General features: G+C 42.4%; 2 protein-coding genes and 2 non-coding genes across 10 annotated transcripts in view; 3 read left to right on the plus strand and 1 right to left on the minus strand.

Annotated features, from left to right (window-relative positions):
* Window positions 1-13,025, minus strand: part of slc18b1 (solute carrier family 18 member B1) — a 63,712-nt gene extending 50,687 nt beyond the window's left edge. For 2 of the 7 annotated variants that reach the window (XM_060849754.1, XM_060849753.1), the window contains exon 1: window positions 6,754-7,082. In XM_060849754.1, the coding sequence (XP_060705737.1) occupies window positions 6,754-6,964 (211 nt within the window). In that variant the 5' untranslated portion in view covers window positions 6,965-7,082. Of the gene's footprint in view, window positions 1-6,753; window positions 7,083-7,972; window positions 8,532-11,962 lie in introns of those variants that run through there. The other 5 variants (XM_060849756.1, XM_060849755.1, XM_060849759.1 and 2 more) reach the window with 5 other exon arrangements.
* rps12 (ribosomal protein S12) lies at window positions 12,754-20,707 on the plus strand. Its single transcript, XM_060849761.1, has 6 exons — window positions 12,754-12,838; window positions 12,965-13,020; window positions 17,074-17,190; window positions 18,945-19,047; window positions 20,284-20,385; window positions 20,619-20,707. The coding sequence occupies exons 2-6, from the start codon at window positions 13,007-13,009 to the stop codon at window positions 20,676-20,678; spliced, it is 396 nt and encodes a 131-aa protein (XP_060705744.1). The 5' UTR covers window positions 12,754-12,838; window positions 12,965-13,006; the 3' UTR covers window positions 20,679-20,707.
* On the plus strand, window positions 16,899-16,972 carry LOC132809492 (small nucleolar RNA SNORD101). The gene has a single exon (XR_009642360.1). It is a non-coding gene; the product is annotated as a small nucleolar RNA SNORD101 (small nucleolar RNA).
* Window positions 20,708-20,871: 164 nt separating the features above from the next.
* LOC132809569 (small nucleolar RNA SNORD100) lies at window positions 20,872-20,959 on the plus strand. The gene has a single exon (XR_009642421.1). It is a non-coding gene; the product is annotated as a small nucleolar RNA SNORD100 (small nucleolar RNA).
* Window positions 20,960-25,360: the final 4,401 nt, after the last annotated feature.

A 25,360-nucleotide genomic window follows, 5' to 3' on the forward strand; every position in this document is an offset into this window, starting at 1 on the left:
GAAAACTGTACAACATTATAGGAAATGTTGAGTTCACTTACAAGAACATTTAGCAACATTGAATGAGATAACATATGTAGTAAAGACTAAAACATATAACTTGTAAAGTTACTCTTCCATTTCCTCCTTTTAAAGTTGAAAATATTATATTTCAGTGGTCTTATTTCATAACTTAAACAGGCTGAATCACTAAATTTGTGCCAGATTTTGGGTTGAGATGTCTCTTTTGGATCTCGGTCACCATAACTCAATACCACACTCAAGAAATTGTACCAAAATACTGTACAGTTCGAAAGGTGACTACCTCCAATGTCTCCTCAAGTGCTTTGATTGTACTTTTTCCATGGTGCTAGGGAGATTACTCATCTTGCCATTCCCTCTTCTCTATTTCGACACACTTAGATACTATCTTCGAAAGTGGATCATATAAGAATTAACAGAGCAGCTAGAACTCAACTGTATTTGACGCAACAAATGTTGGTCAGTATTTTAAAGAAAAAGATGAATACTTTTCTGATGGCTATTCATACAGTCATAGAGTCTTAGAGATGTACAGCCCAGAAGCAGACCCTTCGGTTCAACTCGTCCATGTCAACTAGATATCCCAACCCAATCTCGCCCCATTTGCCAGCACTTGACCCATATCCCTTTAAACCTTTCCTATTCATATACCCATACAGATGCCTTTTAAATGTTGCAATTATACCAGCGTCACCACTTCCTCTGGCAACTCATTCCATACACACACCATCCTCTGTGTGGAAAAGTTGCCCCTCAGGTCCCTTTTACATCTTTCCCCTTTCACCCTAAATCTAAGCCCTCTAGTTCTGGACTCCCCCACCACAGGGAAAAACTTCGTCTACTTATCCCATCCAAGCCCCTCATGATTTATAAACCTCTAAGTTCACCCCTCAGCCTCTGAAGCTTCAAGGAGAATGGCCCTAGCCTACTCAGCCTGTCCCTATAGTTCAAATCCTCCAACCCTGGCAACATCCTTGTAAATCTTTTCTGAACCCTTTCAAGTTTCACAACATCCTTCTGATAGGAAGGAGACCAGAATTGCATGCAATATTCCAAAAGTGGCCTAACCAACATTCTGTACAGCTGCAATATGACCTCCCAACTCCTATACTCAATGCTCTGACCAATAAAGGAAAGCATACCAAATGCCTTCTTCATTATCCTATCTACCTGTGACTCTACTTTCAAGGAGCTATGAACCTGTACTCCATGGTCTCTTTGTTCAGCAACACTCCCCAGGACCTTACCATTAAGTCTATAAGTCCTGCTAAGATTTACTTTCCCAAAATGCAGCACCTCGCATTTATCTAAATTAAACTCCGTGTGTCACTCCTCAGCCCATTGGCCCATCTGGTTAAGATTCTGTTGTAATCTGAGGTAACCTCCTTCGCTGGAACTACACTTCCAATTTTAGTGTCATCTGCAAACGTACTATCTATACCTCCGATGTTCACATCCAAATCATTCATATAAATGACGAACAGTAGTTGAGCCAGCACTGATCCTTGTGGCACACCGGAGATCATAGGCCTCTAGTCTGAAAAACAACCATTCACCACCACCCTCCGTCTTCTACCTTCAAGTCACCTCCGTATCCAAATGGCTAGTTCTCCCTGTATTCCATGAAATCTAACCTTGCTAACCAGTCTCCCATCGGGAACCTTGTCGAATGCCTTACTGATGTCCATATGGATTGCATCCATCGCTCTGCCCTCATCAATCCTCTTTATTACTTTTTTAAAACCTCAATCAAATTCATAAGATATGATTTTCCATGCGGAAAGCCACGTTGACTATCCCTAATCAGTCCTTGCCTTTCCAAAAATGTGTAAATCCTGTCCCTCAGGATTCCCTCCAACAACTTGCCCACCACCAATGTCAGGGTCACCGGTCTAAGGGTTCCCTGGCTTGCCCTTACCACCTTTCTTGAATAATGGTATCACATTAGCCAACCTGCAGTCTTCTGGCACCACGCCTGTGACTATTGATGATACAAATATCTCAGCAAGGGGCCCAGCAATCACTTCCTCGCTTCCCACAGAATTCTACAGTACACCTGATCAGGTCCTGGGGATTTATCCACTTTAATGCGTTTCAATGCATCAAGCACTTCCTCCTCTGTAATATGGACATTTTTCAAGATGTCACCATTTATTTCCCCACATTCTATATCTTCCATGTCCTTTTCCAACACTGATACAAAATATTCATTTAATTTCTCCCCATCTCCTGCAGCTCCACACAAAGGCTGCCTTGCTGATTTTTGAGAGGCCCTATTCGTTCCATAGTTACTCTTTTGCCCTTAATGTATTTGTAAAAACCCTTTAGATTCTTCCTAACCCTATTTGCAAAAGCTACCTCATGTCCCTTTCTTCCCCTCCTGATTTCCCTACTCCTACTGCCTTTGTACTCTAAGGATTCACTCGATCTATCCTGTCTATACCTTATATATGCTTCCTTCTTTTTCTTAACCAAACCCTCAATTTCTTTAGTCTCTTTCAGAGAAAACCGTGAAGTCTCTCAATTTTTGATGTGATATTGGATTAAATTGATAGTACGAATTTAGTACAACTTAACTAATTGAAAAGGATAACAGGATCATTTGAAATGATTTACACAGAATTTTCACAATGCAATTGAGCATCAGTTGGAAGAAGCACAGAGGAAAGTACTCTGAATGGGAGACTTCAATATCCATCATCAAGGTGTTGGAAATTGGAATAGTCTGATGAGATGATACTGGATTTGAAATGTTAACTGTGCTTTTTTCCACAGATGTTACCAGACGTACTGAGTTTCGCCAGCAATTTCTGTTTTTGTTTCAACTCTCCAGCATCCTCATTTCTTTGCTTTATCATTATGTTGGAAGTTGGGAATTCTTTAACACTGCATTTTCCTGGTATTTACTGTGTAGCATATTTCACTTAACCACTATTACAACAGTAGTTAGCTTTCCAAATTTCCAGCCCATAGGAAAACAAAACCAAAGGCACAAAAATCACCAGGATCACCGAGATCATGATGCGCCACTGAATTGATATCAATGACTTATCTAGCACTGTATGCACCCTATTACCAAAATATTGTTTGGGAAAATAAGTTTTGTTCTTAGAAAGAATGTTAAACTAATCCTCAAATTTAGGCAGGCAACGGGACAACTGTCATTCTGGTGTCATGAGTAGCTGACCATGATCAGTGGCCGAAAGGGCTCAGACAGAAGATTGTCAGCCCCCAAAATAAGGTATATTAACGGGGTAAGTATGTCAGAGACGGAATGTCCATTGGAAAGAACCATCACCTTCTTGGTAGAAGATGAAGAGTTTAGGAGAAGAACAAAGACTTAATCAGGCTACCCCAAAGACTATAAAACATCAGAAATAAACACCCACCACTCAATACAGTCAGGGTCCACTGTCTCTGTGGGATGGCTTCAGGACCAGTAAAGCTTTCTCTTCTATCATGTCTAGTAGATTTCCTTCCTTTGTCTAATTAAATAATGCATATCTTAAACTGCTGCTTCTTAACCAACCCAATGAATTATTTGAATATGCTTCTAAATGGGTCCTTGCCTATATTGGGTAACAGTGATCACAGATCTCTGGCATTTGACAAAGAACAGTTTCGTAGCACTGCCGTCAACTGATTCCTGAAGGATATAGCTTTTGGAGAAGCTTGCTGCTGATGACAACGTAACCAACAGAAAGGAAAAAAAAAATTACATCAGGTCTTTGCTGTTCTGTTTGGAGTGAACACCATACTGTACTTGCAGAGAAGAGGACACTTCTTCATATTGAAAGAAAGCACGCAAGAAATAGTGCCAGGCACCAACGTGGTGAAGTTACAACACAAAATAAATGCAAAATATTCAGAAAATGTACAAAATAGACGAAACTAAGTGTTCCAACACCCAATGGATCAAATCAGAACTCTGCAGTCCTGTCACAGCCAGTCCTGAATGATGGTGGACAACTGAACAACTAACAGTAATGGTGACTACTTTCAGTGCACAAACTGCAGAAGGTTCATTGTTTTGGGGCCATTTAGTAATGGTCAACAAATGCCACGCTTTCCAATGGCGCATACAAACACAGAATTCTGGAGAAATTCAGTTAGTCTAACAACATCTATGGAAAGGAAAATAGAGTTAACGTTTCAAATCCAGTATGAGTCTTCTTTGGAACTGAAAGCTGTTTGAATTTTTTAAATATGCTTTTGATAGAGGTGGAGGAAGGAGAATGTAATAAAAATGGAGAAGGGAAAGGTGGTGTATAGGCTAGTGGTGCACTCCTTGATCACACCTTACACCATCACCCCCCCCCCACCCAAAAACCACCTTCCCATGCATTTACAAAAGGTATAATACTTGCTTATTCATCTCCTCCCTCCTGACTATAAAAGGCCCCAAACACACCTTCCAGGTGAAGCAGCGTTTTATTTGTACTTCGTTCAATCTAGTCTGCCATATTCGTTGCTGACAATGTAGTCTCCCCTACATTGTGCAGAGCTGCTGGTGCTGGACTGGGTTGGACAAAGTTAAAAATCACACAACACCAGGTTATAGTCCAACAAATTTATTTGGAAATAAAAGCTTTCAGAGTGCTGCTCCTTCATCAGGTAGCTGTGGAGCAGGATAAGACACAGAATTTATAGAAGATCACAGTGTCATGCAACTTAAGGTATCTCCTTAAGTTATAGGAGAAAATGAGGACTGCAGATGCTGGAGATCAGAGCTTAAAAATGTGTTGCTGGAAAAGAGCAGCAGGTCAGGCAGCATCAAAGGAACAGGAGAATTGACATTTCGGGCATAAACCCTTCTTCAGGGATCTCCTTAAGTTATCTCAAGAATGTGGCTTAAAAGAAGTTCAGGGATTTACATATTAATGAACCCAAATCTTGAACCCTTTCTAAAAGATGAAAGACTTAACAGCAATCTTGGTTTGTTAAATGTATTGTTTCAATTGCATGAAATTGTGATCTTTTGCTATAAATTCTGTATTTTATGATTCTTCTCCACAGCTACCTGATGAAGGAGCAGCCCTCTGAAAACTAGTATTGTACTGTCTAATACACCCAATGCCACCCTCACCCTGATGGCCACCTTTGTGTGTGGCTGCATCAAGCTGTGCGTGAATCCCCTGTACGCAAACACCAGGTGTCACTATGTACTGAGGTTTTACCTGTCCCCGGTGTTGCGAAGGATGGGCCTGGCCTCGCTGCCGCGGAATGCTCCGAGCAGTTGGACTGTTCCGTATCACCTGGCCTTCGTGGAGAAGTTGATGAAGAAAAACACCTTTGAACACAAGTCCATCAGGAAGTGGTCAGCACGTAGTGTCCTTGAGACCCTATGGGAAAAGGAGAGGGTGGATCCTATCGAGCGGTTCCCTGAGCAGACTGTCAAAGCCATTTGGCAGAATGCCTCATCGCCAGAACTTTCCAACAAGCACCAAGACATGGCTTGGCTGGTGGTGAGAAGGGCTCTGCCGTGAGATCCTTTATGCATGCCCGGACTCTCTCCTGCACCGCACGCTGCCCTTGAAATGGCTGTTGGGGGGACGAGACTGTCATATACCTCCTTCTGGAATGTGCCTATGCAGAAGAAGTCTGGAGAGAAATGCAGTGGTGTTTGTCGAGGTTTGTCCCGAGCAGCTCCGTGATGCGAGAGTCCGTGTTCTACGGTCTGTTCCCCGGGACGCACACCGAAACGAACATCAACTGTGCCGGGAGAATCATCAACTCAGTGAAGGACGCTCTCTGGGCGGTCCGAAACCTGTTGATCTTCCAGCTGAAGGAGTTGACCCTGACTTAGTGTTGCAGACTGGCACATTCCAAGGTCCAGGACTACGTGTTGAGGGACACGCTGAAGCTTGGGGCAGCTGCCGCCAAGGCGCAGTGGGGAAAGACCACTGTGTAACATCTGCCTGCCTAAGAAGAACAGGGGGCCCATGCAATCATTTGGGCTCCGCTGACGCCTCAGCTAAATATATGGACATTTAATTAATAAACATACAGACCTGTACAATACAAATGATAAATTCTGATCTCTGTATGCAAATGTTTACGTATGTATGGCATGACCAACTGTACAGACCATCAAATTATTTTATGAATAAAATATATTTTTGAAATTAAAAAAAAGTTGTACTGCCAAATAAACCTGTTAGACTATAACCTGGTGTGTGTGTTTTTTTAACTGTGTCCTTCACTACACTGGCAAGGCTAAACACAGACTGGGTTTGCATTACATCTTGCCTCTGTCTATAGCAATGATCCTGACCTCCCGGTTGCCAACTATTTCAATAAACCACCTTGCTCTGGTGCTTCTTATATTTCTGTCCTGGTATTGCACAACTCAACCACGAGGAACGATGATTTGAAGATGCCAGTGTTGGGCTGGGGTGTACAAAGTTAAAAAAAATCACACAACACCAGGTTATAGTCCAACAGGTTTGTTCGGAAGCACACTAGCTTTCGGAGCGACACTCCTTCATCAGGTGGTTGTGGAACAACGTATTGTTCTGTTGTTCCGAGGAACAACAACACAACCCCTGAATGATTTAACTTTAAAATCTGCCCTTAAACAAATATCCCTCCGTGCGCCGCATTTTTTTTAATTACACTCCATTGAACGAAACCCTACTCTTGGGAACAACCATTACTTTTCTGGCCTTTCGCTGCTGGAAGTTTCACTAGAAACAACTATCAGGTAAACACAGGGGGATGGGGCAGACTCACCTTCGGTTATTTGACCGGACATTGTATTTTGGTCGGAGCAGACGTTTGAGACCGGCCGATGGAAACAAACTCCTTGCTGCGTATCCCGAAGAAATGAAAAGGATCGGATCCGATCAATTTGTCCAGTTTGATCCGCCCAATCTTGTAGGCAAAACTTTTCAAATCCCCCCACCGGCCCTGTTTTATAAATGGAAATTCTGATTAAAAGCATTCAATTTGTTGGTTGCTTTGAAGGACTTTGTCCACACAAGTTGTCCCACTTCTATTGCAACAACCATGTGAAAACGCAGCAACACTCACGCTCACCCCAGTGACTCATTACAGAATTACATCTGATTCAGTTTTTTTCAAGATTTGGAGAAGCAGGTATTGGACTGGGGTATACAAAGTTAAAAAATCACAGAACACCAGGTTATAGTCCAACAGGTTTAATTGGAAGCATCAGCGGCGCTCCGAAAGCTAGTGTGCTTCCAATTAAACCTGTTGGACTATAACCTGGTGTTGTGTGATTTTTAGTTTTTTTCAAACACGACAACTGTCTGTAAATGTAGAGGTTATTGTATCTTCAAAGTTATGGTGTATAGAATTAAATCAATCGAAATCTCCATTCTAACTGACTTAACAGGTAATAGACTAACTATGTTTGTTAATACATTCGCATAAGTTGTACAACACTTTTGCTCTTATAATTTTTCTGTCAGATGTATTTTCTTTCACTAGCTGCTTAAGGAGCGAGAGGGAGCTCCTAAAGCTTGCAGTTTCAAATAAACCTGTTGGACTATAACCCGGTGCCGTGTGATTTTTGATTTTTGAATTAAAATGATAGTGAACAACAACAGAAACTGCTGGGAAAGCTCAGCAGATCAGGCAGCATCTGTGGAGAGAAATTGGAGTTAACGTTTCGGGTCGAGTGACCCCTCCTCAGAACTGATAGTGACCAAACCAACATTGGCTCAAGAATCCGCAGTCTGTCTCAGGGGATTGCTCAGCCCCTTGGTTAATGGAATTATGCTGCAGCTTGAGGAGGAGTCCTGCACCTTAAAAGAAATAGCAAAGTAAAGCTGGTACTGGAAACACTCAGCTGCACAGGCTGTGTCTGCCCAGTCTATCTCACATCCAAGTACAGGCCTGTCAGTCACCCAACTCAAGTAATCTTGCTACGTATAAATGGCAATTATCTTCCTTTCTTAGGATCAACTTATGGTGTCATGATCTTCACCTTAGGTAGGACTAGGAGGTAGGCCTTAAATCCAACTCAGCCAGAACGGGATCACAAACCCCATGCTATTGGCACTTAATCACACTGACCATCCAGCAAATTCCATCCCGGTCCCAAATTGTTGTCCCAACATAAACATTTTCTTGCACGCTCTAGCCTGGAGCTGGATAGTAATGGTAAAGGCTCCAATTTTGTTGCATCATATGGCTGATGAGGAATCTCTCTTCTCTTATGCTCTTGTCAATGATACATGTTGGAAGGATTTGCAAGTTCATATTCAACATATTGACCAAGTCGCAAGCACACCATCTTTGGTCATCAAGTCCTGAGTTGAATTTGAATCCAGAGTTTCAAGCTCAGGACGCTATCCACTAGGCCTCCACATGTGGTAAAAGCTTATTGAAAATAATTGCTTAGTGCTGAGGAATGGATTTTTTCTTCATTCTTTTTTGGGAAAGGGGCATTGCTGACAAGACCAGAAATGCGTAGCTGATGTTAAATTTGATCCCAGGTTGCCAGAGCAGGACTAGTGGCTCTGGATTACAAATCGAGCAACATTATCTCTACACCACCAGCTCTCCTCATAAGACATGAGAAATGTTTTTCTTAAACGTTCCACCCATTGGGTGGCCCTAATGTCAATGAATAAATAATCAACCCATGTACATTTTTTTAAGAGGAGTACAACTAATAAAAAACACGTGAACTTTGGAAAAATTTTGGAAAATTAAATATTCTCGTCAATGTGCACAATGAATTCCAGTATTGTAATTGTAGTACAAACTAGTTGCAGAAGAACTACATGAGGACTTTATTTAACGGTATATTTTGCATTACTAATACATACCAATCTTTATGAATTTTAATAGCAGTATGCTTCAACTATATCTTGATTGGATAGCTTAAACTAATTTTTGTACCAATGAAGTAAGATAAAAACAGTAAGGCAGATTTTATGACATCCCCCTCCCAGCTGTTTGAGCAGATTACCAAATAGAGTCAGATATCTTTTTATACCATCCATTTATTGCCCAATCATTACTTTTGCTGCACTACTGCAAGTATGCTGTTGCGCAATTCTGCCTGATTATACTGCAAATATCATTTTCAAACTGTATCCTAGTCTGATCAAGGCCTGGGTTTTGAAAGCTAATATCTATCTTGTTTATTTAACAATCTATTGATGCCAGTCCTATTCACTATAAAATTAAGGCAAAAATATTCTACAAATGTCGGTTTGTGCCAAAAGAGTTTTAATCTATTTATAAAAATCTACTTTTGTTTGAGACAACATTTAATTGAAGTCCACAGTTTAGATTCTAAAGTTCCCAGCCTTAAGCAGGCTTTGGCATGGTGTTTACTGGATAAACAATTTGGCGAATTCAAGAAGTTGAAACCGGTCCCTCTGTAACTGGATCACACAGATATTTTGTATTAGGTGCAAATAAAATTAGTCTTCTTGGTACAACATGAAAAGAGGGCGGGGTGGGGGTGGGGGCATTGCAGATTATTTATGGAGGAAGGGAAGAAGGTGCACCTGTGCTATTTCTAATTATTTCAGCCTCTTGGGATTTTTTTTGGCATGATATGGGACAAGCACAGGCTGGTGGGAATAATTTAGTTTGGGATTATGGTTGGCATGGACTAGTTGGACCGAAGGGTGTACTGTACGACTCTGATTCTTACTTTGCTGCAGCAAGTTATTTATTTAGTCAGTATCTGGAAAATGACTAAGGTTTATTCTAGTAAAAAATGAGGTCTGCAGATGCTGGAGATCACAGCTGCAAATGTGTTGCTGGTCAAAGCACAGCAGGTTAGGCAGCATCTCAGGAATAGAGAATTCGACGTTTCGAGCATAAGCCCTTCATCAGGAATAAGAGAGAGAGAGCCAAGCCGGCTGAGATAAAAGGTAGGGAGGAGGGACTAGGGGGAGGGGCGATGGAGGTGGGATAGGTGGAAGGAGGTCAAGGTGAGGGTGATAGGCCGGAGTGGGGTGGGGGCGGAGAGGTCAGGAAGAGGATTGCAGGTTAGGAGGGCGGTGCTGTGTTGAGGGAACCGACTGAGACAAGGTGGGGGGAGGGGAAATGAGGAAGCTGGAGAAATCTGAATTCATACCTTGTGGTTGGAGGGTTCCCAGGCGGAAGATGAGGCGCTCCTCCTCCAGCCGTCGTGTAGTTGTGTTCTGCCGGTGGAGGAGTCCAAGGACCTGCATGTCCTCGGTGGAGTGGGAGGGGGAGTTAAAGTGTTGAGCCACGGGGTGATTGGGTTGGTTGGTTCGGGCGGCCCAGAGGTGTTCTCTGAAGCGTTCCGCAAGTAAGCGGCCTGTCTCACCAATATAGAGGAGGCCACATCGGGTGCAGCGGATGCAATAGATGATGTGTGTGGAGGTACAGGTGAACTTGTGGCGGATATGGAAGGATCCCTTGGGGCCTTGGAGGGAAGTGAGTGTGGAGGTGTGGGCGCAAGTTTTACATTTCCTGCGGTTGCAGGGGAAGGTGCCGGGGGTGGAGGTTGGGTTGGTGGGGGGTGTGGATCTGACAAGGGAGTCACGAAGGGAGTGGTCCTTGCGGAACGCTGATAGGGGAGGGGAGGGAAATATATCCTTGGTGGTGGGGTCCGTTTGGAGGTGGCGGAAATGGCGGCGGATAATACGTTGTATGCGCAGGTTGGTGGGGTGGTAGGTGAGAACCAGTGGGGTTCTGTCTTGGTGGCGGTTGGAGGAGCGGGGCTCAAGGGCGGAGGAGCGGGAAGTGGAGGAGATGCGGTGGAGGGCATCGTCGATCACGTCTGGGGGGAATCTGCGGTCCTTGAAGAAGGAGGCCATCTGGGTTGTGCGGTGTTGGAATTGGTCCTCCTGGGAGCAGATGCGGCGGACTCCAACACACGAGACCAAACCCAGTGACCACCGAGTACCCTCAATCCCGTACTTCACTGGCTCTCCCTGATTCACTGAAAATTTTGAAGGTGTTCAGCTACTACCATCCTTGATTATACATTCCAACAACTTCCACACCACAGATGTTACATTAATTATTTGTAAGTCCCTGGTTTTCTCATCCACCTTTCTTTTGAGCATACAGAACTTCTTAAAATGATAGCTGTGGTTCAGATGTTCAGACTGTACTTGGCCTGAATTTCTAGATTTACCTGGAGGAGACATGAACTCCAGCTCCTATGAAAGGGCTTTGACACAAAACAGCTAATTCTTTTAACAGATGCTGGCTGTAAACATTTCCTTCAATTTTCCAGCATCTCCTGTATTTTACTTCGGACATAGCCATTCTGTAGGTGTCAGCACAGGCTGATAGTACATACTCTAACTGAGTTGGATGGTTCTGACCTTAAGCAGTTGGATCCCAGAAATGTAGGCTGACATCCTGTGAATAATTAAGGAGTGCTGCAATATCAGAGCTACATGCCATCTTTTGAAAACTTAATCCACCCTCTTGTGGGGGGGGGGGGAGAACTGGCATCAAGCTATCTTAGGTCTATTTTGAAGAAAAGTGAGCAAGCCATCATCCCTAAATCATTCAAATACCATGTTTGGTATAAATTCCAACATTACAACAAAAACCAAGATTTGGAGATTTGGTGTTGGATTGGCTTGTACAAAGTTAAAAATCACACACCAGGTTATAGTCCAACAGGTTTATTTGGACACACTGTCTTACAATCTTATCCTCCACAATCGCGTGATGAAGGAGTAGAGCCCAGACAGCTGGTGCTTCCAAATAAACCTGTTGGAGAACCAGGTGTTGTGTGATTTTTTTCAAAACTTTAATCAAAAATCAATGAGTTTGGGACTGTGTGCAAACTGGCTGTTTGACACTACACACGCAGGACTTTAAAAGCACTTCACTGGTCAGTGGCGTGTAGGATCTCATGGCGCATTGACAGTGTCCCTACAAAAGCAGAAACTGCTGGGAAAACTCAGCAGGTCTGCCAGCATCTTTTGAGAAGAAGCAGAATTGACGTTTCAGGCACACTGACCTTTCCGGAGAACCCGTCACTGGACCCGAACCTCAACTCCGCGTTCTGTCACTGATGCTGCTGAGTTTTCCCAGATTTGGAGATGCCGGTGTTGGACTGGGGTGTACACAGTTACAAATCACACAACACCAGGTCATATAGTCCAACAGGTTTAATTGGAAGCACTAGCTTTCGGAGCGACGCTCCTTCATCAGGTGATAGTGGAGGGCTCAATCGTAACACAGAATTTATAGCAAAAATTTGCAGTGTGATGTAACTGAAATTATACATTGAAAAATTGATTGTTAAGCCTTTCATCTGTTAGAATACAGTGATGGTTTCACTTCTTTCACGTGTTTTCCCAGGTATTTCTGTTTATGTTTCTGATTTCCAGCATCTTCAGTTCATTCCGGGATTTTTGTGTGACAGTGCACACACCTCTGAGCTGGGAGACCTGGGTCCAACTCCCACCGGATCCTGAGGTGTGTCATAACATCCCTGCACTGGTTGATAATAAAATACTTTGCACAGTGCTGAGGGCTATCGGTAATGTCCCTACCTCCAAGTCAGGTTCCTTCTATTGTAACGGCGTATAACAACATCGCTGTCTCACTTGGCAGGAGAGAGGACAAAGTTACAACGTAGGTATCGCGAAGGCGCCACCTAAACAGGTGTTGTTGTTGCTGGAGTCGTCGCCGCGGTAATGGTTTGCTGCCTGTTCCTTCAGGCGACTTGCGTGGCCACCTGTCTACTCGGTGACGGGAATCGCGGGGGAGGAAGGTGTGGGTCTTGCGCGAGACGGGGCGGGAGCGGACGCGGTGACGTCGCCGACGCACGCGTGCTCGCCCTTTTCCTCCGCCATCTTGTTCCCCTCCCCCTCTCTCTGTCCGGCTCGCGGTGAGTACAGGCTCGAGCAGGGGGCCCATCCGAGCGCCATCGCCGCCATCCTCGGGTCGGACCGCGCGCGCCCGCCCGCGATCGCACCGGCCGCCGCTAACGGTCACTCTCCGCTTTGTATTGCAGCACGAAACCGCCGCCTTCCGGCGCTACTAGACCTGCAGCGCGATGGCCGAGGAATGGTGAGTTGGCCCAACACCCGCCGCCATCTCCATCCTCCCTGTTTAGGCCCAGGCCCGCGGATCCGAGAGGAGGAGGAGGAGGAGGACCCCGGGGAAAGGCAGGGGGTGGAAAGGGGCTGCCAGGGAGCGACCGGGCCGCTGGGACAGAAGGAAAGCAGCAGCTTTGTTCGGCGACTCGCTCCCGCCGCTGTGCTGTTGGTTTGTCCCACATTTACGTGCACAGCAGCCCCCGGTGCTCTTTTGCAAGAACTTAGCTTGAGTTGGTGGGCGAGTAACCCTAAATGTAAAGGAAAAATCATAGGTAGGGCGTGTTTGCAGTATTCGGTGCACGGGGGCTTGGATGTCCTGGGACACAGATTTCAGAAGTTTATAACATCGTGAGGCGCACAGAGAGGGTGAATAGCCAAGGCCTTTTCTCCCAGCGTAGGGGGTGTCCACAACTAGAGGTTTAAGGTGAGAGGGGGGCGAAAGATTTAAAAGGGACCTAACGGGCAGAAGGCGGTATGTGTATGGAATGCGCTGCCAGAGGTGGTTGTGATAGAGGCTAGTTACATTTACAGCATTTAAAGAGCATCTTGGGTATATAACTGAGAAGGCTTTACAATGCTATGAGCTAAGTGCTGGCCAATAGGTCTAGATTAAAGTAGAATATCTGGTTGGCAAGTTGGACTGAAGGGTCTATTTCCGTACTGTACATCTGTTGACTGATATGATTCAGGTGGTGCAAGTGAATGAGAAGGTAATTGGAATGTTAGAATTTTTCGCAAGGGAAGTAGATATTAAACAAAATAGTTTTTTTCCCCCTGCACTTGTGCAGGGTTTTGATGAACTGCATCAGTATTGTGTACAATTTTGGTCATCCTGCTTGCAAAAAGAAAGTATATAGTTGTGTGAGAAGCCATTTGGGAAAGGTTCACTTGTTTCATATATGGCTTATGAATGTAGACAATACCCATTTTTAAAAAAATGAACAGATTGGACTCTTCTCATAGGGTCTCTACAGTGTAGCTGGAAGCTAGAGACAAAAAAAACCACAGATGCTGAAATCCAAAGTAGTCAAACAGCAGGCTGGAAGATCACAACAAGCCAGGCAGCTTCAAGAGGTGGGGAATTCAACATTTCAGGTATTAACCCTTCTCGGGGACCAGACACTATTTGACCCTTGGAAGAGCATCCCACCCAGACCTGCTTTCCCATCCTGTTGATGTAACGCAGCATTAATCATGGCTAGTTCCCCTAGCCTACACATGTCTGGCAATTTAGCATGGCCAATTCACCTAACCTGCACATCTTTGGCTTCTGGGAGGACACGAGTATGTGGAAACCCATACAGAATCTCCAAATGTCACACAGACAGATGCCCAAGGCTGGAATCAAACTGGCATTGAGGTCGTAGGGCTAATTGGAGTTTAAAAGAATGAGTGTGATTTGTGTTATAACAGGAAAGTGAAGTTGAGACAGCAGCTGGATCACCCATGATCATCATAAGTGGCAGAGCAGACTCACATAGATTATTTTTTAATCCCAGGTTCACAAATATATTCATGATAATGCTTCCAAATCCCTTAGAGATGGCGAATTCCAACGATTCACAAACCTCTGAGCATGCAGATTTCTCCTTTTCTCCATTTTTATTAATGGACCCTTCCCCATACTTTCCCCATATTATAGATTTTCCAGCAGTGGAATCATCTATGTCTGTCCTGTCAGGTATCTTCAGTATCTTGCATGTTTTAATAAGCGCATCTAATTGTTCTATATTTGAGAATATAGAATGACTCGCTTTGTGCCTCATCTCATGAACTACTAGGTAAATCTTTACAGTTCTCCCTCATAGGCTATCATCTATTACATTTGGATACAATCTGCACTGTATTCCAGGTGTGACTTCAGCAAAGCCCTGTGTAATTAGAATGAGACTTTATTTGTCCCTTCTCTCTGTCTTGCTAATTTCTGTGTACCTACATGCTTGTAACAGTACAGGTATTCTCCAAAAGTAGAGCGATCATATGAAAGTTTTCGTAAGCCGAAATGGCGTGAAGTGAAGATACATTAATTTATACGGAAAAAAAATTGACTTTTTTGTAAAATGGAAAATCGTCTGGATTAGCGAAAGCAGGTACGAATGTAGGTCTTTCATAAAAGCGAAGTGGTGTAAAACAAACTTCTGAAAACTAGGGGAAACCTGCACACTTAAAATCTCGGAATGTTTACATTTACCAGTTCCTGGGCCTTTTAATTAATATTGTTTTAATGTTGCTACCAAGTGAATACTTTCCACACATCACCTCTATCTGTCACTTGAGTAATCTAGTTCTCGTTGTAGCCTCAGTGTCCTCTTTGGTATTTATTTATGTGTCATAAGAAGTTGAAAAATTTGTTGCTGGAAAAACACAGCAGGCCAGGCAGCATCCGAGGAGTAGAAGAATTGATGTTTCGGGCATAAGCCCTTCTTCAGGAATGAGGTTGGTGTGCCGAGCAGGCTGAGGTAGACAGTTTGGGGGGGGGGGGGGTGGAGTTTGGGGGAGGGGTGCTGGGAATGCGATAGGTGGAAGGAAGTGAGGGTGATAGGCCGGAGAGAGGGTGGGGGCGGAGAGATCTGGAAGAAGATTGCAGGTCAAGAGGGCGGTGCTGAATCCGGGGGTTGGGACCGAGATAAGGTGGGGGGAGAGGAAATGAGGAAGCTGGAGAAATCTACATTCATCCCATGTGGTTGGAGGGTTCCTAGGCAGAAGATGAGGCCCAGAGGTGTTCACTGAAACGTTCCGCAAGTAGGCGGCCTGTCTACCCAATGTAGAGACCACATCGGGTGCAATGGATACAGTAAATATCGATTGCACCCGATGTGGTCTACTCTACATTGGGGAGACAGGCCGCCTACTTGTGGAACGTTTCAGTGAACACCTCTGGGACACCCGCACCAACCAACCCAACGGCCCTGTGGCTGAACACTTTAACTCCCCCTCCCACTCCACCAAGGACATGCAGATCCTTGGCCGCCTCCATCGCCAGACCCTGACCACACGACGCCTAGAGGAAGAGCGCCTCATCTTCCGCCTAGGAGCCCTCTAACCACACGGAATGAATGTAGATTTCTCCAGCTTCCTCATTCTCCTCCTCCCCCCCCCCCACCCCCCTCTCCTTATCTCAGTCCCAAGCCCCGGAGTCACCACCATCCTCTTGACCTGCAATCTTCTTCCTGACCTCTCTGGCCTATCACCCTCACCTCCTTCCACCTATTGCATTCCCAGTGCCCATCCCCCAAATTCCCTCCCCTCAACCCTTTATCTCAGCCTGCTTGGCACACCAGCTTCATTCCTGAAGAAGGGTTATGCCTGAAACATCTGGCCTGCTGTGTTTTTCCAGCACCACATATTTCAACTCTGGTCTCCAGCATCTGCAGTCCTCATTTTTCTCCTATGTGTCATAAGAAACCTTGGTACATTAAATATTTATTTTTGCCTATAGCATTGATATAAGTTGTAAATAGCTGAGGTCTCCCAAGTTGATACTTGCGGCATTCCACTAGTCACAGCCTATCATTTGGTGATATGCATTTCACCCTATTCTTTGCTGTTATAGGTTAAAACAAAATTTAGATCTTGTTACACCTGTCCTGTCAAGGGCCAGCAGGTTTGCAGTTTTACCCAGTGATTAGCTGGAATGATTTGTATGAATTATTGACTTTTGTTAGTGAAAGTGGTGAAAATATAACATTATTCCAAGTAGTAGCCCTTTTTAGATAACGAATATCTTGATCAAAGTGCACATATGGCTCTGAAAATTTCTTGAAGTCTGTTCATTTAATCAGGTTTTTTTAAAAAGGCTTAAAAATATATTGAGAATCACTGGTTGTATGAATTGAATTAAGCTACACTGTTGGAATGATGAACTTTTCTATGTCGGATACCCCTTCACTCTTGAGAATGAGTGAAAAATCTCTTCTGACAACTTGTAGCTCAAAACCATTGACTGCTTTCCTTAATCTAATCTAAGTTGAATATTGGCAGGTAGTGGAATTCTGCAACTGTATAATTCTAACTCTTTTGTCAGCATAACGGCAGGTGGTGTCATGGATGTGAATACTGCACTTCAGGAAGTGTTGAAAACAGCATACATCCATGATGGCTTGTGTTGTGGTCTCCGAGAGGCTGTCAAAGTACTGGACAAGTGAGTAGCTTTTTCGTAATTCCATAAGGGGCTCCAGCAATTTCGACTTGTAATAATATGATATATGTTAAACCTATTATACATGTAAATTATTGGAATTAGTGTTACAAGGAAGGCTGTGATATTGAAATGAGTTTTGTTCTAACAGCTTACTGCTAAAATCATTAAAATGTCCTGACTACTAAATTGCTAGTCAAAATATCTAGTTTTTAGCAAGTATGTGCACAGTTCTTGTTCTTATAAGTTAATTTCTGTTTAAACTGTTAAGTCCATTGTGAAAAAATGTTATCGCATCTTGCGCTTTTGCTAAATGTAGGTGTAACATTTCGTTGGGCACTGGACAGGGTATCAGACTTTTGGCTCCTGGACTTGAGACAGTAACTCCTACTGAATATGTAGTGTACTTAGCTACCTAGTAGCTTCACTATGGCAGTTGGTAACTTTGTTCCACAAAAGTCTCTTACTTGATGTACAGAGGCTGTTGCTGTCAGTTGAACTGTACCAAGAAAGCTAGATTTTTTTTTCTGTGGTAGACTGCATTGCTGGTTAGGCTAGAATTTATTATCCATCCATAGTTACCCTTGAGAAAGTGATCGTGAACCGCAGTAGTCTACCTGCTGTATATTGACCCACAATGCCATTTGCGGTGGAATTCCAGGATTTTGACCCAGTGACAGTGAACGAATACTAAAAAGTCAGGATGGGCGGTGGCTTGGAGGGAAATTTGATGGTAGTGGTGTTCCGATATATTTCGTAGAATCCCTACAGTATGGAAACAAGCCATTTGGCCCAACAAGTCCACACCAACCCTCCAAAGAGTAATCCACCCAGAACCATTTCCCTATCCTATTACTTTGCATTTATTCCAAACTAATGCACATAACTTACACATCTCTGAACACTGGGCAATTTTGCATTACCAATTCACCTAACTGGCAATCTTTGGATTGTGGGAGGAAACCCATGCAGGCATGGGGAGAATGTGCAAACTCCAGACAGTCGCCTGAGGCTGGAATTGAACCCGGGTCCCTGGCGCTAACCTCTGGGCCACTGCTGCCCAAACGATGTGATTTCCTGAAAATTTGCCCTGAGAAGGTGAGGAATTTCCTCTGGTGAGGAGCAGGAACTGGATCTCCAGATGGCCATCAGTGACAATGATCAACACAAAATCATTGATTCATTACAAATTGAAGGCTGAACTAAAAGCTGACTGCTGAGAGTTGAACACACAACCTTTGAATAGCAACTTTAACCAAGACATACAAGTCCAATGCACTCTCCATTGTGCCACAGAGCCTCACTGCCCTTGTCCTAGATGGAAGTGGTTATGGGTTTAGAAGATACTATCTGAGGATGTTTTCTGAAGGGCATCTTTTAGATGGTTGGATTTAGATGTCTGTGGTTGTATTGAGCTTTGGTACTGAATCAGTTTCAGGATTCTCCATTGCTTGTTAAACCTCATAAGAAAGAACATATCTTGTTTGTTGCTGTTGAACCTACATTCATATTCTTTCAAATTAGTAAAGGGCATTTCTTGGACCTGTCAGGATGTTGTCCTATCTTGAGAACAGGCTAAGTGTTTGAGGTAGATCCGATCATTTATATTAACATTACACTTATCGTTCAACTCTTGTGTGTGGTTCATAAATACCACATGCTTTAGTTTTCGAAATTGGTCATTTTGGCTTAAATTGTGGTTGCATACTGCCAGAAATAACTCAAGATAGTTTTGTGATTTTCTTTTAAACCCTCAGGCGACAGGCTCACTTGTGTGTCCTGGCAGCCAATTGTGACGAGGCACAGTATGTTAAATTGGTAGAAGCACTCTGTGCTGAACATGGGATCCACCTGATGAAGGTGAGTATTGCAATGAGCAAAGAACTATTGGTACCCTTGCAAAGCTGTATTCCATTGCCTTTTTATATTCTTAAAAAGTATTATTCTGGATTTTGATTTGTATTGTGAGCTGTATTCTGAAGCTTTGAAATGAGCTCCACATTCCCTGATCTTTCATTATGACTTGGGCTCCTTGCACCATTTCAATAGTTATTTCATTTTTTTGTTGATCAGGTGTACTCTATTGGTCGCCCTTCTATCGTGCAAACTTCTGACTCAAAATCAAAGTCTTGTATTTTTGAATAGTTCTTTGATTGTGATTGGTGATGAATGTTTTGGAAATCTTTATAATTAGAGTTGCTGCTGATATGCTTATAACCTCAGCCCACATTCCTGCCTATTCCTCAACCTTTTATACAACTTGTAATGGGTTGAAGGGTTATGGGCAGTTGGCAGAAATTGAGGCAGAGATGAGATTAGTCATGATTGCATTGAATGGCGGAGCAAGCTGAAGCACTAATGTGCGTATTCACACTCCTGGTTTTTCTATTCTTTCAACCCCTTGTTTAGGAAAAATCTGCCTTAAAAATATTCAAGAATTATGCTTCCACTTTTTTTTTGAGAAGACATCCAACAATTCTCAAATCAGAGCAAAAACATTACCTCTTTATTTTAAGTTATTCTTAAACGTGATCCCAATTGTAGGTTTTCCTATGAGTAAACATCCTCTCGGCATCTATCTTGTCAAACCCTCCCCAAAGACCTTGCGTTTCAGTCGAATTATTTCTTCTAAATTCCATTTGGCTCCTGGACTTAATGTGGCCTAGATGTGAGCCTTAATGTATCCAAGCTTATCACCACCTTCTCAAGGGTAATTAGTGATGGGCAATAAATGCTGGCCTAGCGCACGACATGCCTCCAGTGAATTTTTTTTGAAAGAACTGACATTTAAGCTCTTTGTTCTTGATAGCTGGGACATGAAACAAGAGGATGTTTGTCAAAACTCAATAAGTCACTACTTCAAAGGGGGGGGGGGGTAGGGTTGCATTATTGAGGCATTTATCTTTAAATTTATTAGAATGATTTGGCAATACTGTATCTGTGATGACCACTTGGCTCCCTCAACAGAAATCGAATGAAGGAAAATGCCAGAATTGTTACCCAAAAAATGTCTGAAATGCAGTATTTTTCCTTGCCATATGTTGGTGAACTTGGTGTTTACAAGATGCTGCACAGCTGCCTTTTTGTACATTGCAGGTTGATGACAACAAGAAGCTCGGTGAATGGGTAGGACTTTGCAAAATAGACCGAGAAGGGAAGCCCCGCAAGGTTGTAGGCTGCAGCTGTGTTGTTGTCAAGGTGAGTTACTTGAATTCAAGATTTAGTTTATTGATCAAGAAATATGGAGAGACTCTTCAATAGTTTTTTGGGCCTATGTTTGTGTATTTTATATTATATATTTTAGTACAATAAACTTTACTGAAATAAAATAATTACTACTGTTCATTCATAAAGTGTTGCTTTAATTTTTTCAAATTGTAGCTTGTTAAAACATTTAATCTGACACACATGAACACTTGTTTCTTTTTTAGGATTATGGGAAAGACTCTCAAGCCAAGGATGTCATTGACAATTATTTCCGAGGAAAGTGATATATTTCATAAATAAAAAGGAAAATTTATTTTTGTGACTCAAGATTTTTTCATTGAAATTATGCTGTTTGTGATATGGATATACATTTGTGTCAAAATGAGATGATTCTTCGTTAATAAGGTTGTAGTGTCATATAAAATGTACCAAAACCTTGATGGACTATTGATACAGACCATAAAGAATAACTATTACTGTATCGATGATGATCATTTGGCTCCCTCTACTGACGTAAGCAGTGAGGAAGATTGCCAGAATTGTTACCCAAAACTTCTGAGATACAGTACAAGTTCACCTTGCTATAGTGAAACTAAAACTCCAGAGAATATTGTAGTCCAGTTCTTTGTATGTATTGGGTGTTCTTTGCAAGGATGTAAGATTCAAATTCATAAGTAGTAGCAGACCATTAATTCCACCCCCACTTATGTTGTTTCAAACAATGCCTGTTGTGCTTATTTTGCCTGCAGTCAAGGAATGAGTACACTGCATTTTCTTTACCTATTCATTGACTTGTCTATATATCCTTGAAGACAGTGTATCTTAAACATTTGCTATCCTGTCCAGTGTAGTTACATAATTTGTGCCTGGCTTAAACATGTGTGATCCCTGCAGCACTTGTTAGTAACAGCTTATCAACCAGGAAAAGTTTTTTAAAATCTCTGGTTAGCTAATCATTTATGTTGATATTTCACTCCCAAAGTAACTTCTTTTGTAGGAGCCTTGTATGATGCCTTGATGTCTTTTTGTAATCCAAATACACTATATCTGATTCTGATTTATCCATTTTACTTGATACATCCTCAAAATATTACTACTCTAATGTATCCAGTTTTTGACAAAATATCATGTAAAAGATTGCTTATCAAAATTGAGACCGATTTCTAGTCAATGTCACTTTGGTGTAAAAGATGGCTTAAGGGCCGATTGGGGCATGGCAAACTGCTGTTCCCCATGAATCAATGCTTAGACCACTATTTCATTTTTTTAATATATGGTCAGAAGTGCTCTTACAGCTGAACAGGTCTTTCTTCCTCAAACCAAGTCCAGATGACCCTTCATAAACAAATTTGCCACTTGACTCCACTTGGAGTTGAATAGGTTAGCAGAATCTTCAGCCAAGTGTCAGATAAAATTTAATATAAAGAAGTGGCAAACGGGATGGAGAAAAAAATTGCAAAAGGACTTTAGTGAGTGTACTTGTGCAGGGAGCACAGTAAGCTAGCTCACAGTGCAGCGGTAATCAGGACGATCAATGAAATGTTGAGACTTATTTTAAAGGGGTATGAATATGATATTTAATGCAATTGTGCACTGCTGCTGAGATCATATTGAGTACGGAGAGCAGTTTTGATTCCCTTATTTAAACAATTACAGAGGAACCTCGATTTATCCGAATGAGATGGGCAGGCACTATTTTGTTCGGATAATTGATTATTCAGTTAATCGATTCCATGCCTTTCCTCTGGGGCTCAGAGTTTTCTGTAAAGTCTGCTCCCTGTTCAGGAGATAAGGCAGCATTACAGCACGCAACGCATGAGCCCCTGCCCTCCAGCCCTGTCCCCAACCCCCTCTGAGACTGCCCCTGCATCCTGCCCCCAACACTAGCCCCTCTGCCCCCCCCCCCCACACACACACACCGGGGCTGCTGGACTGGTCACCAACAACAAGACTGCTGCTACTGCCTTTTGGGGGGGGGTGTCTCCAAATAATGTACACCTGCAACTTTTTGACAGGTTCCACCTTTGTCCTGTACAGGACAATATCAGAGAGATTATCTGAGGAAGGGGGTTTAGGGTACATGCCTGTGTAGAACTCTAGGGAAAGTGTGGAAGCGAGAGAGAGGGCGGGCAGTCAGTCATTTAGAGATGGTGCTCGCGCTCCCATCAGTCTAGGACTCTTCTCGGCAGCACTTTTAATCACTGTAAACAAAAGACACAATCAGTGTTGGACACACGTTTTTGATGTAATGTTTCTGTCTGCACCTAGAGATCTTCAGATAGTAGTTCTGAAAAGGTTCGTTAGGATGAGCCCAGATATGGAAGGATTGCCTTATAAATAAAGATTAAATCGGTTAGAACTGGAATTTAGAACAATATGAAGGTAATCTCATTGAAACATACAGGACTCAAGGCTTGACAGGATAAATGTTGAGAGGGAGATTTCTGTCAGGAGAAAGTATAGGATGAGTATGTTGTCTTAGAGTGAAAAGATGCCTAGTTTAGACTGAAATGAGGAGGAAATTGTTCTGAGCCTTTGGGAAGTTGTGACAGATTTGTGGGGGCAGATTCCTTGTTTAAATTTAAAGCTGAGATAGATTCTTGATCAGTAGGGGAATTGAGGGTTAAAAGGAAAGTGGGCATGTGTCAGATCAGCCATAATCCAGTTGAATGGCAGAAAAGCCTTAAGGTGATCAATGCCCACTCTTGTCCATATTTCTTATAGTTTTGTATTTCAGATTTGATGGTGCTGCAGAGGAAGGAACTGGAGAGTAAATGTTAAGGAATCTTTGAAAGTGGCACAGCACTTCCAAGAAAATTGTTATCAAAGCATGTGGCATTTTGTACCTTGTAAAGTGAGGTATTGACTTCAAGAGCAGGGATGTTATTGCCAAACCATTATAAAATTCCGGTTCTGTCTAAACTTGAGTATTGCACCTTGTTCTGTGTACCAAACTTTACATTGTGCTATTGCTCCTGTTCTAATATTGGACCAGTAGTCTGGAGTCAAACTGAAAATTACGACGGTAAATGAAGACATTTACATTCAAGTGGTGAAAAATAAAGTCCAGAATGAAAACGCCATAGTAGGCCATATAGTTTATCGAATGTGCTCTGACATTCAAGCTGATCATTCACATCTACTATTTCCCCTGTATTCATTGATGTCGCTAGAATCCGAGAATCCATTGATTTGTGTCTTGAACACATTGAATAATTGAGGTTTACGGCCACTTGGAGTAGAGAATTTCAAAGCTTTTCAGTGAAGAAATTCCTTTTCCTCTAAGATTATAATTGGCTGATTCCCTGTCCTGAATTTGTGTCCTCTGGTCCCGTACTCCACAGCTAGCAGAAATGTCTTGCATACATCTACACTCTCATGACCTGTAAGAATTATATTTCAATGAAATCACATCTTGTGCTTTGAAGTAAAGGAATGCAGGCTTATTACAGGCAAAAATATGCAAGAGTTCTTTAGAGGCTGAAACAAGGGTATTAATCATAGGAATCAAGGAACTGGCAGGAGTTTTGAACAAGTATTTTGTATCTATCTTCACAGTAGAGGCAGAAACCATGTCCATGAAAAAGAAAAGCAGAGGCTAAAATAAGTAAAGGAACTGAAAACATTCATGGACATTATAAATATATTTGGAAAAAAATAATGGAACTGAAGCCTGACAAATCCTGATGGCTTGAACTTTATGGACCTAAATGAAATGATGCAGGACTAGAGGAAGCATTGGTTGTAATCTTGCAAAATTCTCTAAATTCCAGAAAGTCCCAGTCAATTGGAAACCTACAAATGTGATACCAATGTTCAAGGAAAGAGTGAGACAAAAAGCACCAAGTATGGCCCAGCTAGTGTAATATTTGACATTGGGAAAATGATGGAATACATTATTAAGGAGATAGAAGCAGGGTTTTTAGAATGTCAATAAAATCAACAGGTCAACAAGGTTTGGTGAAAGAGAAAGTATGTTTGCTACATTTATGAAGTTTTTGGAGATTTAACAAGAAGGGTGACTAAAGGGGAATCACTAGATGTTGTGTATTTGGATTTCCAAAAGGTCTTTACAAATAAAGATGTCAGGTAAAATGTTATTGCACAAAGTATGAGCTCATGGTCTTGGTGTTGGCATTTTAGCATGGGTAGAGAATTGGCTAACCCACAGGAAACAGAAACTCTAGAAAAATGAGTCACTTTCAGGTTGATAAACTATGAAATATAGAGTGCCACAGGGATCTTGGTTTCGAAAGAGTTCAGCAAATATTCATTTAACTGATTCCTGAAGTAAATGTTATTTTCTGAGGAAGGTTGAACGGTTTGGGCTTACGTCTTATAGTCATGAGAGTTTAGAAAGTGAGGGGTGAGCCTATTGAAACACCTAAGATTTTGAGGGTGTTTGACAGCATGGGTGCAGAAAGGATGTTTCCTCTGGTGAAAGAATCAAGAAACAGGAGCACAATGTATAAATAAGAGGCCTCTAATTTAAGGTGGAGATGAAGAGAAATTTTTTCTCTTGAAGTCTTTCAAATTCTCTTCCCCAGAAAGCAGTGGAGGCTAGGTCATTGGATAAGTTCAAGACACATTTTTGATTTCTTATGGGAGACGTGCAGAAATGTGGAGTTAAGACCACAGTCAGATCTGTCATGATCTTATTAAATTGTGGAGTTAGTTTGATGGGCTTTACTGCCTAGTTTAGTACCTATTTCGTGTAATTTTATGTTACTGGACTGGTAAGCTTGCTCCTCGGATGCTGCCTGAATTGCTGTGCTCTTCCAGCACTACTAATCCAGAATCTGGTTTCCAGCCTCTGCAGTCATTCTTTTTACCTGGTAAGCTTGAGTCTAGTCTAATGTTTCAGGGATATAAGTTCAAATTTACTGCAGCAGTTTGGAAATTTAAGTTCAATTGATGAAGTACATTTGGAATAAATCGTTCTATGAGTAATATTGACCATGAAACT

Source organism: Hemiscyllium ocellatum, chromosome 3 (assembly GCF_020745735.1).
Source record: "Hemiscyllium ocellatum isolate sHemOce1 chromosome 3, sHemOce1.pat.X.cur, whole genome shotgun sequence".
Classification (NCBI taxonomy): domain Eukaryota; kingdom Metazoa; phylum Chordata; class Chondrichthyes; order Orectolobiformes; family Hemiscylliidae; genus Hemiscyllium; species Hemiscyllium ocellatum.

Excerpts from the sequence above, each read along its gene's own strand:
- rps12 (XM_060849761.1), top strand. Across the intron at positions 17,191-18,944 it reads GCTGTCAAAGTACTGGACAA|GCGACAGGCTCACTTGTGTG; the intron begins GTGAGTAGCTTT and ends TTAAACCCTCAG. Across the intron at positions 20,386-20,618 it reads GCAGCTGTGTTGTTGTCAAG|GATTATGGGAAAGACTCTCA; the intron begins GTGAGTTACTTG and ends TTTCTTTTTTAG.